At 40.5% G+C, this 12,441-nt stretch overlaps 1 protein-coding gene across 2 annotated transcripts; it reads left to right on the top strand.

Annotated features, from left to right (window-relative positions):
• The first annotated feature begins 332 nt into the window (after positions 1-332).
• Positions 333-12,325, top strand: LOC134172518 (photoreceptor outer segment membrane glycoprotein 2). Of its 2 annotated transcripts, XM_062635664.1 has the most exons (4): positions 333-1,870; positions 5,155-5,823; positions 9,725-9,971; positions 11,413-12,325. In XM_062635664.1, exons 2-4 carry the CDS (start codon positions 5,243-5,245, stop codon positions 11,677-11,679), a joined length of 1,095 nt encoding a protein of 364 aa, XP_062491648.1. In that variant the 5' UTR covers positions 333-1,870; positions 5,155-5,242; the 3' UTR covers positions 11,680-12,325. The 2 variants fall into 2 exon arrangements, with proteins under 2 accessions (XP_062491648.1, XP_062491649.1); XM_062635665.1 differs by lacking the exon at positions 333-1,870 and having other exon boundaries at positions 5,022-5,823.
• Positions 12,326-12,441: the final 116 nt, after the last annotated feature.

The raw sequence follows: 12,441 nt of genomic DNA, 5'->3' as shown, positions 1-12,441 counted from the left end.
ATAACTCACCCCCCCAGCCCAACCAAGCTCTGACCGATATCTCCTCCAACCCTGCAGTCTCAGCCCTTCTGGGTAACTCCTAGTTACATCCTGGGCATGACGTGCTGTGGTATGGAATACCTCTTTGGTCAGTTTGGGTCAGGTGTCCTGTCTCTGCTTCCTCACGGCTTCCTCTCCTCCCTGGCAGAGCATTAGGCTCACAAAGTCCTTGGCCAAACCGAAACAGCAGGCCAAAAGTCAAAACGCAGCACTGCACCAGCTACCAAGAAGGAGAAAAATGACTGCTACTGCTGAACCCAGGACACCCACAAAGGGCACATGGAGCCTGCATGGTTCCAGGGATGTGCCACACATCAAGGAAGCAGCTCTGTGAAAGTTTGCCATAGGGTATTAGGCAATGCATTGTTGGATGGAGCTTTCAGCATAACCATTAGTTATGAGTTTGATTCTATCAGAAAAAATGAAAAGGGAGAGTGTTTCACTGTATGATTATCCTGCTGGGACACGTCCTTGGGGTTTTTCACCCCGCGGAGGTACAGAGTGACACTGGCAGTTATGATCCTTCCTTTTCCATGCAGTAATGCATGGAATGACTTCTGGCAAGTGAACAAGTCCTGTTTGTTTTTAATTCTTAGGATATTGGAGTTAGATATTCCAGCCTCTGCTTTATCCAAGACTTTGACAGACTGAATTGCAGTGATAACTTATCTTTTACCTTTCCCAAGTGTGGTAATACTGATGCATGCAGAGGGGTGTCTGTATTTGCAGAAGCATGAGACTTTAAACAGGGTGGGGAGGCATATTCCCAGAATACAGAGTTAGAATCACAATAATATCGTGGTACAGGTTTATTGCTCATCATTATCTGGGAGAGGACTATTTAGCTGAGAAAATTCACATTCACTGCTATCCCTGGTACAGAGTCCCTCGCAGTCAGTCGTGCTCACTGAACTCTGATGCATTATGAACCCTATAGACAAACCCTGGTCCTGCTGAGTGATTCAGTTCTGGTACCAAGATCACCACTAACTTGATCGAGAATTGCTGCACACTCAGCTTGTTGCTATTACTATTGTCAGTTCAACCCAGCAATGTGCATCCCACATATTAGTACAGGCTGGGCTCAGAAATGCCAGGGGACAAGATGCTTTTGGTTCTGGCTTGAGATAAAGCTTTTAAGAGCCTAGGACAGAGGTTTCTACTAGATTATTCTTGAACCTGGAAAGCTTCCCAAACTAGAATCTACTGTGAGTAGTACAGGATGATCCAATTGCTGTCGGTAACTTGAATTCCTTTCTTGGACAGAGTCAGAATCAGTACAGAGAACAGACAATTCCATCCAAAAAATATGGAATGATGGGCAAGGCACATAATAGCAAGTGTAAACGATGATTGCCAAGACAGATTTTTCTCTTCAGACAGAAGCACAAAGTTTCGTTCTTCTCTCTCTTGAACCCACACTTATTGTTAAGAGCAAGTTAAGAACTAATGAAGGCATTAGCAGGTACTGAAGAACAGTCTGTTGCTTGCTAGCCAAAACTTCTGGGGTGCAAGAAGGTAAAATAAGTTACTATAAATGCATTTTGTTGGTGAGATCTCAGCTCACGCTCAGCTAATTGGCCTGTTTTGCAGGACTTAACCTGGTGGCATAAGAACCTTGAAATAAATCTCTTAGCTACGATTAGAGATGAGAGATTAGCACGGGCAGGAGAGCTGAAGTCTCTTTCTTCATCTCTGCTGGGACAGAAGAACTACACAGATATCAGGAAATCAGTACTTTGGTCTTCCTCAGGATGCCTGATCCAGGTATTTTCTCCACTGTACTCAGCAAGTTGCCAGTTTCAAGATCCCGTTCAATCCTCTGAAGCAGGTTAGTGGTTTCTTTTACACATAGGAATGTGTGTTTAGCAAAACTGGTGGATTTTAGTGAAATTGGTAAGATAAGATGGGTTTCTTTATGATAGAATTGCAAACCAAATTTCTGTGGAAAATTTGCATCTAATAAGTAAGTGTTATGTAAAACTGAATAGCTGTGCTGTGTCTTGTTCTATATAGTTGGGGGAAATTGAGACCAAAGGAATAGGTATGTGGCATCTTGGAAGCAAAAAGCTACTTGCCATATGCTGATGGAAGCTGTCTTTGAAGTGAGTTAGACAAGGAAAACTTGAGAACAGTACTGATAATATGGGAGGGATGTCCACATTTATTTGGGTTCCTCTGTTGAAAGAAGTATTTCTCCCTTTATAGAATAAATTCACTTGTTCTCCCATAGCTGGGATAAAAATGTCTGTGTGTATGTGCTTCATACCTCTGGAGTGCCTCATGTGCAATGGCATGGTGTGTTTCAAAGAACTTCGATAAAGGTGTTAGTTCCATTGAACTACTGGGAGCATTGGTGGTTTTACAGTAGCCCACTGCCAGATGTAACTTGGAGAAGAACAGATGCATATTGCAGAACAAGACAATAACAGTTCTAACTCATAACTGCACCTCAGTTTCTTTCAGCTGGAAGAAATGTCTTCGTTATGATAACAAAAAAAAGTGAATTCCAATACATCTTATGCTAATAAATATGTTCAATACTTCATTGAAGAGTTAGGGAAAGAATAATGTACAAAACTCATCACGATGGGAAGAGAGTCATCTCGTTATCTAAAATAAATTCAGTAAATAATAGGAAAAAATGATTCAAAGAGAAGTATCCACACAGAAGCTGGGAATGCAGGAACAGAGTAGGTAAGTTGTTCTTCTGTCCCAAACTCGATGCACTCAAAGTTTCATGAGAAGCACAGTGTATCTTTGTGCAATCCCAGGTGTATCTGTGACAGACAGGGTCAGTCATCATGTGATCACTGCACTACAACAACCAGTCATTTCCCCCCTTCTCCGCTGGCAGTACAGCTCATATGAAAGAGCAGGTCTTATTGCACTAGAGGACTGTAGTACCTCTGTTAGATGCATGTGAATATTCCATGAAATTTGGTCCTACAACAATATTGAAATTGCACTAAGGAAGCTGGAAATACCAGATGAGAATTACTGGAGACAAGGACTTACTTATGAGGAGAGTTGCTTTTGCACAGAAACTTTTCATTATTTTAACTTCAGGCATCTAAAAATGGGTGAGGGAGCTCTGTCAGAATAGCTGTATGAGATGGAATGTACCCCTGCTTATGGAATTCAGCTTCAAGTTTCTTTATGGATCGAATATGACAAAGTCATCCAAAATCAACAATGCTTCTTGAGTGATAGATTTTTAAATAAAGGTACAACTGTTTACAACTTTTATTCAAACATTAAAGCAATGTTTGGCAAGCAGGGTGTTCTCAGTGACACTGTAATTATACATGTGCCTAACATTTCAGAGGCATTGTGTAAATACACAAGTGTTTTTCATAGTAGTGAACAGGGAGTGATGTATTCATATACACTGGCCATTGAACATGAGTTGCGTATCAGCAGCTAGGGGTTTCACAACAGATTCTCTCTATTGTGAGCTCTGAAACCTGAGTATCGGGCAAATAAACCTATTTGCAGCAGCCATCTACAGCTATTTAAGTTCAAGTCATGAACTGCTTAGCTGGTGAAGCCATCAAAGATACTGTTTCCAGGCTTAGGCTGTCAGCTGAATGCATATGGAGGCTTAATTCTGTGCCAGCAGAGCATGATCTTTCTGAATGAGGTCTGAAGAATATTGTAGAAGATCAGTGTGAGCAAACTGTTGTCATTTTATGAATGACTGTTGTCTGAGCTTGTTTGTACAGAGGTGTCTATCAGTAATCAGTATTTCATAATTACAACTGATATGCTTATAACAGTATGATCAGAATCAATATTCAGCCACAATGGATAATCAGCTTTAACAATCATTAAAACCAGCACCCTGTTTTTAAAGTCAGAGAACTGCTGGCCTCAACACCTTTGGAAATAAGAAAAATACTGTGCATTTTTCACACTTTTCCCTGTATTGTACAAAATATATAAAAATTAATAGTTTTGAGGGGAAGTAGTTTCCTCTATAAGAGCAGGAGAAAATAAATCAATAAAAATTAAGTAGATCTCTCAGGCATTAAAATGTTTTTATATTGAAATGCATGAAGATGTCTAACCATATCCTGATATGAATGGAACAACCTGTTCCTCACCTCTAAAACAGAACTGACTCCTGCCAACATGCACAGATGAAGATGCTGGGATGCCATTACCTTTTTAAATTGTAGTCTACAACAATCTGATTACCCCAGGTTAAACTTTGTTGCAGCTGTGGATCCTTTAGTGGGTAGGTGTAGCCCTACTTCTGTACAGCTAGTCTGCTGACGGTTTTCATGCTGGTTTAGCCAATACCAGTTTTATTCAGAGTGAAGTAGTAGCATCCCCTAGCTTAAAAAATATTATACAAGAATAATGCTGCTTATACTTCTGTATTTCCCCAAATTTACAGGATTATGTTTTACAGTCAATAAATGCCATTGTATTAGTGGAATTAGATGACTCTATAAACATATAAATGAGGAAAGGCAATCGCAAAGCATCAGAAGCATTGAAGACAGGTAAAAAGATCATTGCTTGATCCTGAGGTACTGCAGCATAGTTCTACATGCACATCGCATACACTGAAACACATTGTCTCCAGCTCCAATGGGTTTTAGATCTTGGATGCTATTAGCTGCTTTCTGCCTGTGATTGTGATGCAACTGGAGAGATGCAAAGGAGAAGTTACACAACATTAGTAGTGCTGCAGAGAAGCAAGGTTAAAAGTGCTGGGGAAGATGGTATCTTTCCTTAGATCCACTAATAGCTAGGGAAAACAAGATAGACCTTGGAACACCGAAGTCCTCCTTCAGCTGTGAAACTGAAATACTGATTTGAAACTCAGGGGGGTTCCTCTCTGAATGTATTTTATGCCCATCATTGTGACTTTGAAGAGAAAAATAAGAATCTGCAGATCACATGGGAAAGTTATTAAAGGAAACAGCACTGCATCAGCTACTAGGAAGAAAAACAACTGTTACAGCTGAAATTCAAGCTATAAATGTCCCTGGCGGACTCCCTTGGCAGGGCTCAGAGTGTGTGAGGCTGTACAGGAAGTTTCCTGTAGCCTCGATAAATACCTGGTCAAACAGACAGTAATCTCTCTCTCTCTCTCCCCTTCAGATTTCTGCTGCATGCCTTGGATAGATGTTTCTAATCAGCTTACAAGCTTTCCTTGACCTACGCTTTATTTCCTAACTCTGATCCGACTATGGCTGTCCTCAAAGTAAAATTCACCAAAACTAAGAGGGACAAATTGGCTCAGATCTTATGGATCCTCAACTGGGTTTCTGTAGTGAGCGGGATCATTCTCTTCAGTCTTGGCCTCTTTCTGAAAATAGAGATCAAGAAGCGCAACGAAGTGATGGCAAAAGGGGATGTTAACTCTGTCCCCAACATGCTGATCTCCGTAGGGGTCATAGCATGTATCATCAACTTCCTGGGTGGCAAAATCTGCTATGACTGCTCAGATACCAACAAGTTCTCTCGATGGAAACTAGTTATGCTCCCATACATCGTGTGCACCTTCTGTTTTACCTTCTGCATCCTGGTGGGTGCTCTCATGTGCTATACCATGAGGAACGAGCTGGAAGAGTCTCTCTATCTGGGACTGAGGGATGCTATTAAGTTCTATAAGGACACAGACATACCTGGACGATGTTTCTTAAAGAAAACAGTGGATATGTTACAAATTGGTTTCCAGTGCTGTGGAAACAATGGCTTTAGAGACTGGTTTGAAATTCAGTGGGTATCTCATCGTTACCTGAATATGGCTTCCAAGGAAGTTCTGGAGTAAGTATTTACTAGTCATAACGAAAGAAATCTAGGCAAAAAACCTCATTCAAGAAGGCAGATAGTAGTTTTGACTGGACCTTTGTCTCTTAATCAGAAAGAATGACCACGTTGCTCACAATATATGCTACCTACGTGCACAATCAGAACTTGCCTTTTGCTGACTTTTTAGCAAAAGGGATGCTAAGCAAAGCAAGGATTTATCTTTCCTTTTTTAATGTGGTGGATTAGCTACCTCAAAATTTCCATTATAGTGAGCTGATACTGGAAAGAAAAAAGTTCTACCATCAGTACATTGCACAGTCAATCCTAAACACTGAAAGATCCTCCTCCTTCAAGATACTAGGCTGCAAATCTAGTTTCAGTTCCATATGTTCACACATGAGAAACTGCCAACAACAGGTACATGGCATAAAAAAGGAGGAGAAAAACCCTTGCATTTTTCGGGCAGGAAGGGAGTGGTTTTTCACATGATGTAGCAATTGTGAAATTATATGGCCAAAAAGAAGAGTCTGGTTATTCTTACAATAAATAGAAAACTTAACAATATTTGTAAATACTAGACAATCCAGTATATAATCATTTTTCTAAAGCTGAAAATAAGTGTTCACTGATGACAGTGTAGTAGCTACGTATGTTCTTGGGAAAGACAAACACAAAAAGCTTGACTGGCATTTGTCAAGTATCCTGTTTTGTTGGTGTCAGTAAAGCCAAAGGAAGAGAGGCCAAAGATCTCACCTTCACAGCATTTGCAACTGGAAACTACCATCAAAGCAAAGCATATATACAGAGCTGCAAACATCTCGGAGGACAGGGCCTAGGAGAATATAGCTAAGAGGGCATCAACATGAGTAAGGCAGTTGGCCATGGAAATAAAGCAAGCTGTAGAACAAGTGTTCTTGAGAGAAAAGTTGGAAAGCAGCAGTGACACAAAGCAGACAGACCTAAGAGGTGATTTAAATCCTGGTCCTACACTGAAAAGCAACATGACAACAAAGATGGTCCACAGGAACTTAAGAATAGTATCTTATTGTGAGAAGTAAAATATACAGCCTTCTATTTTTGAGACAAGCCAAAACAGTAATGTTTTACCTAGGGTCTTAGCCAAGCTCTGTTTTCCTCTGCAGGTTCACCTGTGCTATGCCCTTACTTAGAAAATACACTGTTAGGTTAATTTTTGTTCCATGTAGGGAGAAGATGCCAATGAAATGTGTGAGAGAAGTAACTGCACTGCAGAATTTCTTTTACTGCATGTGAATTGGGTTAACCCCATCTTGATTGAGATGGAACGTCTTAATGCAGGAATGCAAGCTGGTGCTGTGTAACCAAATTATACAGCAACTTCCAAAAAATTTAATAGTGGATCATTTGATAGGAAATCATTGGAAGCAGAGTCCAGCTGGTTCAGAAAGGATGGAGAAGGAACCAAACATTTTCCTTGGTTTTATCTTGCACTGTACGTCAGTTAGTACTTGGTAGATTAAGAGCCAAAGCATGAGAGCTGACATGCTGCCAGTTGGCATGTGACCTTACAGAACTGAACTTTTCACCTTCCTTCATAATCCTCTTCCCTCCCCTCTCTTCTGCATCTCCATAGTCAACACCACGATGTGACAAGAAATGGGGAGTCAGTGGGGAGCAGGAGGATGAGGCAGGCTACAGCAGTATAGTCCTATCACTGGTTGGGTAAAAATCACCTTTTCAGAGTCTCAAAAGCAAGTTTTGCTTTGCAGTACTGTAATGAATTTGCATTGCAACAACAAATAGCAGTGAGTGTCTTCCTCTCTCAGCTCTGGTACTGAGGTCTTCCCTTCTAACAGTACCAAGATATGTCATCCCTTAATTGCCACTAGCAAGAGGAAACATAATGGCAGGGAGACATCACTCAAGTCTGGAAACTGCAAATGTTATCAGTAGGAAGAAGATTCCTCCTTGTAACATGTGACAGGAAGCAAAAAAAAATAATTGGTGATTGGGATCAAAGAAAAGCTTAAAAGCCGGTGTAAGAGATCACATTTTAACCACTTCAGATGCCGTGCGGTATGTGGATCATGTCACTGAAATATGCAGGGCGTTCTGCTGGCCCAGGGAAAAGCTTCCCTTTCACAGTGTACCGGCCATCCTCTCCTGCCTCTGTGAGGTTTCTTTTCTCCTCTCACATTTGAGCATTCCTGTTTGTACCTCTTTGGCTCCCATTCTTGCTTCCCTCCCAGTGAGTGGTTTTTCCTCTGCCTCTTACACAACTTGCACACTTCAGTCCGGTTTCAATGCATTATTTCAGTTCTTTTGCGTTGGTTTCATTCTGTTGCCATTACCAGGAATATGATGGCCACAAAGTGAAGACCTACACTTTAAGATGGAGAAGAGTTCACCTAAGCCACTCCTAGGTGGGAAAAATCAAAGATGAATTTCCTGACTTAGAAAGATCTTTCAGGAAGGTATTTTTGACACAATGTTAAACAAAACACACCACCCCCCAAAAAAAGAGAAAGGGAAAAACAAAGGCTGGAGGTTGTATTTAGCAGGCCCACAGCAATAAAATGAAGGCAGTTATTCTGCTACCCCAGCCCAGCCACAGCTGCTGAACTTCCTAGCACCTTATGTTTCATGAAGGATACATTTAGTCTCAAAATGCTGGAAGAGCACTGAACCACAGTGTTTCTGCTTTCTGTTCACCTGACGAGCTTCTTGAGAAGACTTCTTCCCATTTAATTTAGATCATCTGCAGTGGAGCAGGAAATATGATCTGTGAATGTTGATAAATGAGGAAAAGTTTTGGAAAATCTTAAAAGTTCTACTATTAGCAAGTGCTGAAAGCTGGATCTCTCAGAGAAAGTTCTTTCATGTATTCTGGCTCCCTAACAAAGGCTAAAGTGCATGGTGTTCATTAAAACAGATTCTCACCTGTGGGGCTACCTCAGGAAATAAGACATCTGTGATGAGCATGATAATAGATACATGCTTAAAGGCTACTTCCCCAAAGTGTGAGAGCATCTCTCAACATATTAGATACTCTCCATGATATGGAAAATCTATTTCTCTGAAGAGCCTTCTGAGAATAGAAGTCCTCACAAGGGCCCACTAGCATAAGAGCAGATAATACAAGGAAAGTGGATGTCAAGGATTCATTTAACTGTTCCAGAAACTCTTGATTAATCTGAGACTCAGTTCTCTTTCCAGCATATGATTCTTTTGTTCTCTCTCCAATTTCTTTATCTTTCTTCTTTCCCACTTGTTTCTCTCCTGATCTTGTAGGGAAGGGGAAGGAATCATTTCTAGCAATAAACATGAACAGTTTCAAAAGTTACAGAAAGCATAGTTGTAAGAAGTAGAAACTCCCTTGTGACTCTCAGGACAGGTGTTGAACCAGCCATTGCGTGTGGCTACAATGATGAAATAAATGCCAGTGGACAATTTCCAGCCATTCCTGTGGCATGTAAAGTTGTTCTTGTGTTAGGTTCTCTCTTAAGGAATGCTCGTGCTGAAAAAATCAATCCAGAAGTGGTGAAACAGGATTTCTGGGGCCAAAACTTCCACTAGAGTTCTACCAAGATAAACAAGTTCAGAAATTGTCTTGAGTATTTTCAGCACAAATATACCCAAAAAGGTGACACCACCACCCCCACCCCCCCATGAAAGCTGAACACATATCTTGCATGCACAGTACTGAGAACCATGTGAAATACTGTGCTGATACCACATTTCAGAAACACAGGAAAGGAAAAATACAGTTTTCCTGCAGTAAACAACTTTTCCAGTTGGAAAGATATTCCCATTTGCCTGTTGTTACATTGGAGATGGCTACATTGCAGCATATTTGCATTATAGCCTTTATTAAAGATCACAGACACTGTTTGCTGCTAACAGATTTGTAATGCCCAAACTTTCTGTCCCGCTGCAGCCGCCTGAAGAGCAACGTTGATGGGAAGTTCTTGGTGGATGGAGTACCCTTCAGCTGCTGCAACCCAAGCTCCCCACGGCCCTGTATCCAGTACCAGCTGACTAACAACAGCGCTCACTACAACTACGACTTTCTGACAGAGGAGCTCAATATCTGGGTGACGGGGTGCAGAGAGGCCCTGCTGGAGTACTACATGGTCATTATGAGATCCATTGGTATTACAGCACTACTTATTTGGTTGTTTGAGGTAAGCCTCATAAAAACACTCCTCAGATTAATCAGAGTCTTCCTACTCTCTTAACTACATAATAACTACAAATAACTAGAGTGTAACATATGAAGAGTGCCTCAGTATCCAATAGAAAATCCAAATGCACTTCAACAATGTTGCAGGATTTCCTTCAGTGAAGACAACTTCCCAGCACAGAAGCAAATCTCACGGAAGATAAGAACTATTAGAAATGGTGTATATAATCCTGCATGTTTGCAGAGCTTTTTTAGTAGACTATGGCATATTCCCTTCCCTGAAGCCTTTATTGGATCAATTACAGGATGATGCATGCAGTGACAACTGCACGGAAATGAGGTCTGAAGACTGTTTTAAGTCAGTTTTAAAAAGAATATAAAAAACATGAACAGGTCTTCAGCCAAATACATTAACTTCATAGGAAAAATTCAGCATAGGTACTACTATCTCAAAGCCTCCTTTTTGCATTCCATAGCTTCATCACATGGCCAGTACTTGCGAATATGGCATACCTTTTTAGATGTAGATTAGACTGCTTATTATACAATCAAAATAAGCATTCACAGGCAAGCACATACACCTGTGAAGATGCACTCTGGCTGTAAACTGAATGTTGTCATCCACAGGTAAAGGACTCCACGATAGCATAGGCTAAAATATGGGTTTCTTCCCTTTTTAGCAAGTTTTCATTTTCTGATTATTGCTGTATTGCATGAATATTAGCACTGTAATTAAAATAGTTCCCAACAGTCCTTCAGCAGTGCTGGATGTGGTTGTGGTGCCAGAAACAACAGGCCTTTGGCAGCACCTTGAGAAAGCTGGGGGCTGGCTCTCCTCACTCCCTTAAACATTGACACACGGGCACCATGATCTCAATTTCCGGAGAACTATGGAAGTGGGGCTTTTTCCTATACTTATATTTGAGCCTCTGCTATAGGCAATCCTTCTTAATTTCAGTGCATTGGCATGTAGAACACATCTGGCTTCCACATGAATGGACTCCTTGGAGGAAATACTGATTTAATCAAGGTCAGTGGAAAAAAAGAAATCCACTGAAATTAACACACTACAATCTATTCTTTTTTTTCCCCATGGTGACTGATAGTTCCATTAATTGATCGTCCATTCTACAGCAATTAGTTATAGTCTCTGAGGCTGCAGTGTTCCTGAGTAATTCTGGGTATTGATGTGCCAATAACATCCAAGTGGGAATGATACCTGATTAATGGAGAGAAGAATCAATCACTCTCTCCCTGGTATTTTTCTTTCTACAAAAATGCAGTTAATTGGGAGAGTGGTTTGATATACTGCTGGGGTAAGGAATTTGTCTGCTTTATTCAGTATTATTTATTAAGCCTGTAAATACACAAGTCAGCTGACTTAGTGGTAGGATTGACGGTGTAATTTAAACTCTTGTTTAACTATTAACTGTTTCTTACAGCTCTCTGTCCTTATTGGTGTCCGGTACCTACAAACAGCAATGAAGAATGTCCTCCTGCTAGGAGATTTGGAGGGCGAGTCAGATGGTTGGTTACTAGAAAACAGCTTTGTGGAAACTGCCAAATACAACATCAATATCATCAAGAACCTCGGCAAAGCCAACCAGATCTCCACTGTCTCAGGCATGAATGACCCCAACATCAACGTTCAAAACACAAACTGTGACAAAACCAATGTTACAACAAAATCTATCCCAGCAGCTAGCTAGGCAAGTCTTCAAAGAAACAACATCGCAAGTGTAGCTTTGACATATCTGACGTAATGTCACTGACCAGGATGCCCTGTGTCTGTAATTCATTGATCGTGGTACACAGGAAAAACATACTAATACAGAATAGAGGATAAGAGACCAATATTTTACTTGTTACTGTTGTGAATAATACATTGTCTGAATAACATTTTGGACAGCCTGCGTATAATCAAATACGAAGCAGCTGTATCACTGGGATATCCAAAGCAGAACTACTCTTGCTTTTGAAATTGTTCAAAAGTCAGAGTAAAAATTCCTTTGTCTAAACAATGTTGTTTTCTATAACAATAGAATAAGCAAGAATTATAATGTTAGAATAAATATAAATAATGTAAATAAAGTGTGTGACGTAAAAACCTGTACGGGACTTCAAGCAAGCTGTATGAGCAGAATGTCAAGTGCAGTTGCTTCACTGCTTAGAAGTTTAGGTCTATACCTAAGTGTGTTAAAAATAAAAATGGGCAGATGGGGTCTGTCTGCAGTATTAGTCTGTAGAGAATGTTTTACAAAAGGTGAGTAAGAGGCAAGACCACTAGAAAATAGCTTTTTCCCTGACAAAGCCTCCTAACTTTCAGGAAACAGAAATCTTGGGCTTGGTATGACAAAGACATTTGTATCACTGTGCTTCAATAAATCTCACCGGACACTTTTCTATAAGTTGGCATGGGAGTTTTTTAAACCCATTCATGGTTTTGATGTCCAAAACACAATAAGCTTCAC

Source organism: Pezoporus occidentalis, unplaced genomic scaffold (genome assembly GCF_034315485.1).
Source record: "Pezoporus occidentalis ecotype Australia unplaced genomic scaffold, CSIRO_AGI_Poc_V1 ctg46, whole genome shotgun sequence".
NCBI lineage: Eukaryota > Metazoa > Chordata > Aves > Psittaciformes > Psittacidae > Pezoporus > Pezoporus occidentalis.
The sequence above is the reverse complement of the archived record's forward strand: the minus strand, read 5'-3'. Positions and strand labels throughout refer to the sequence as shown.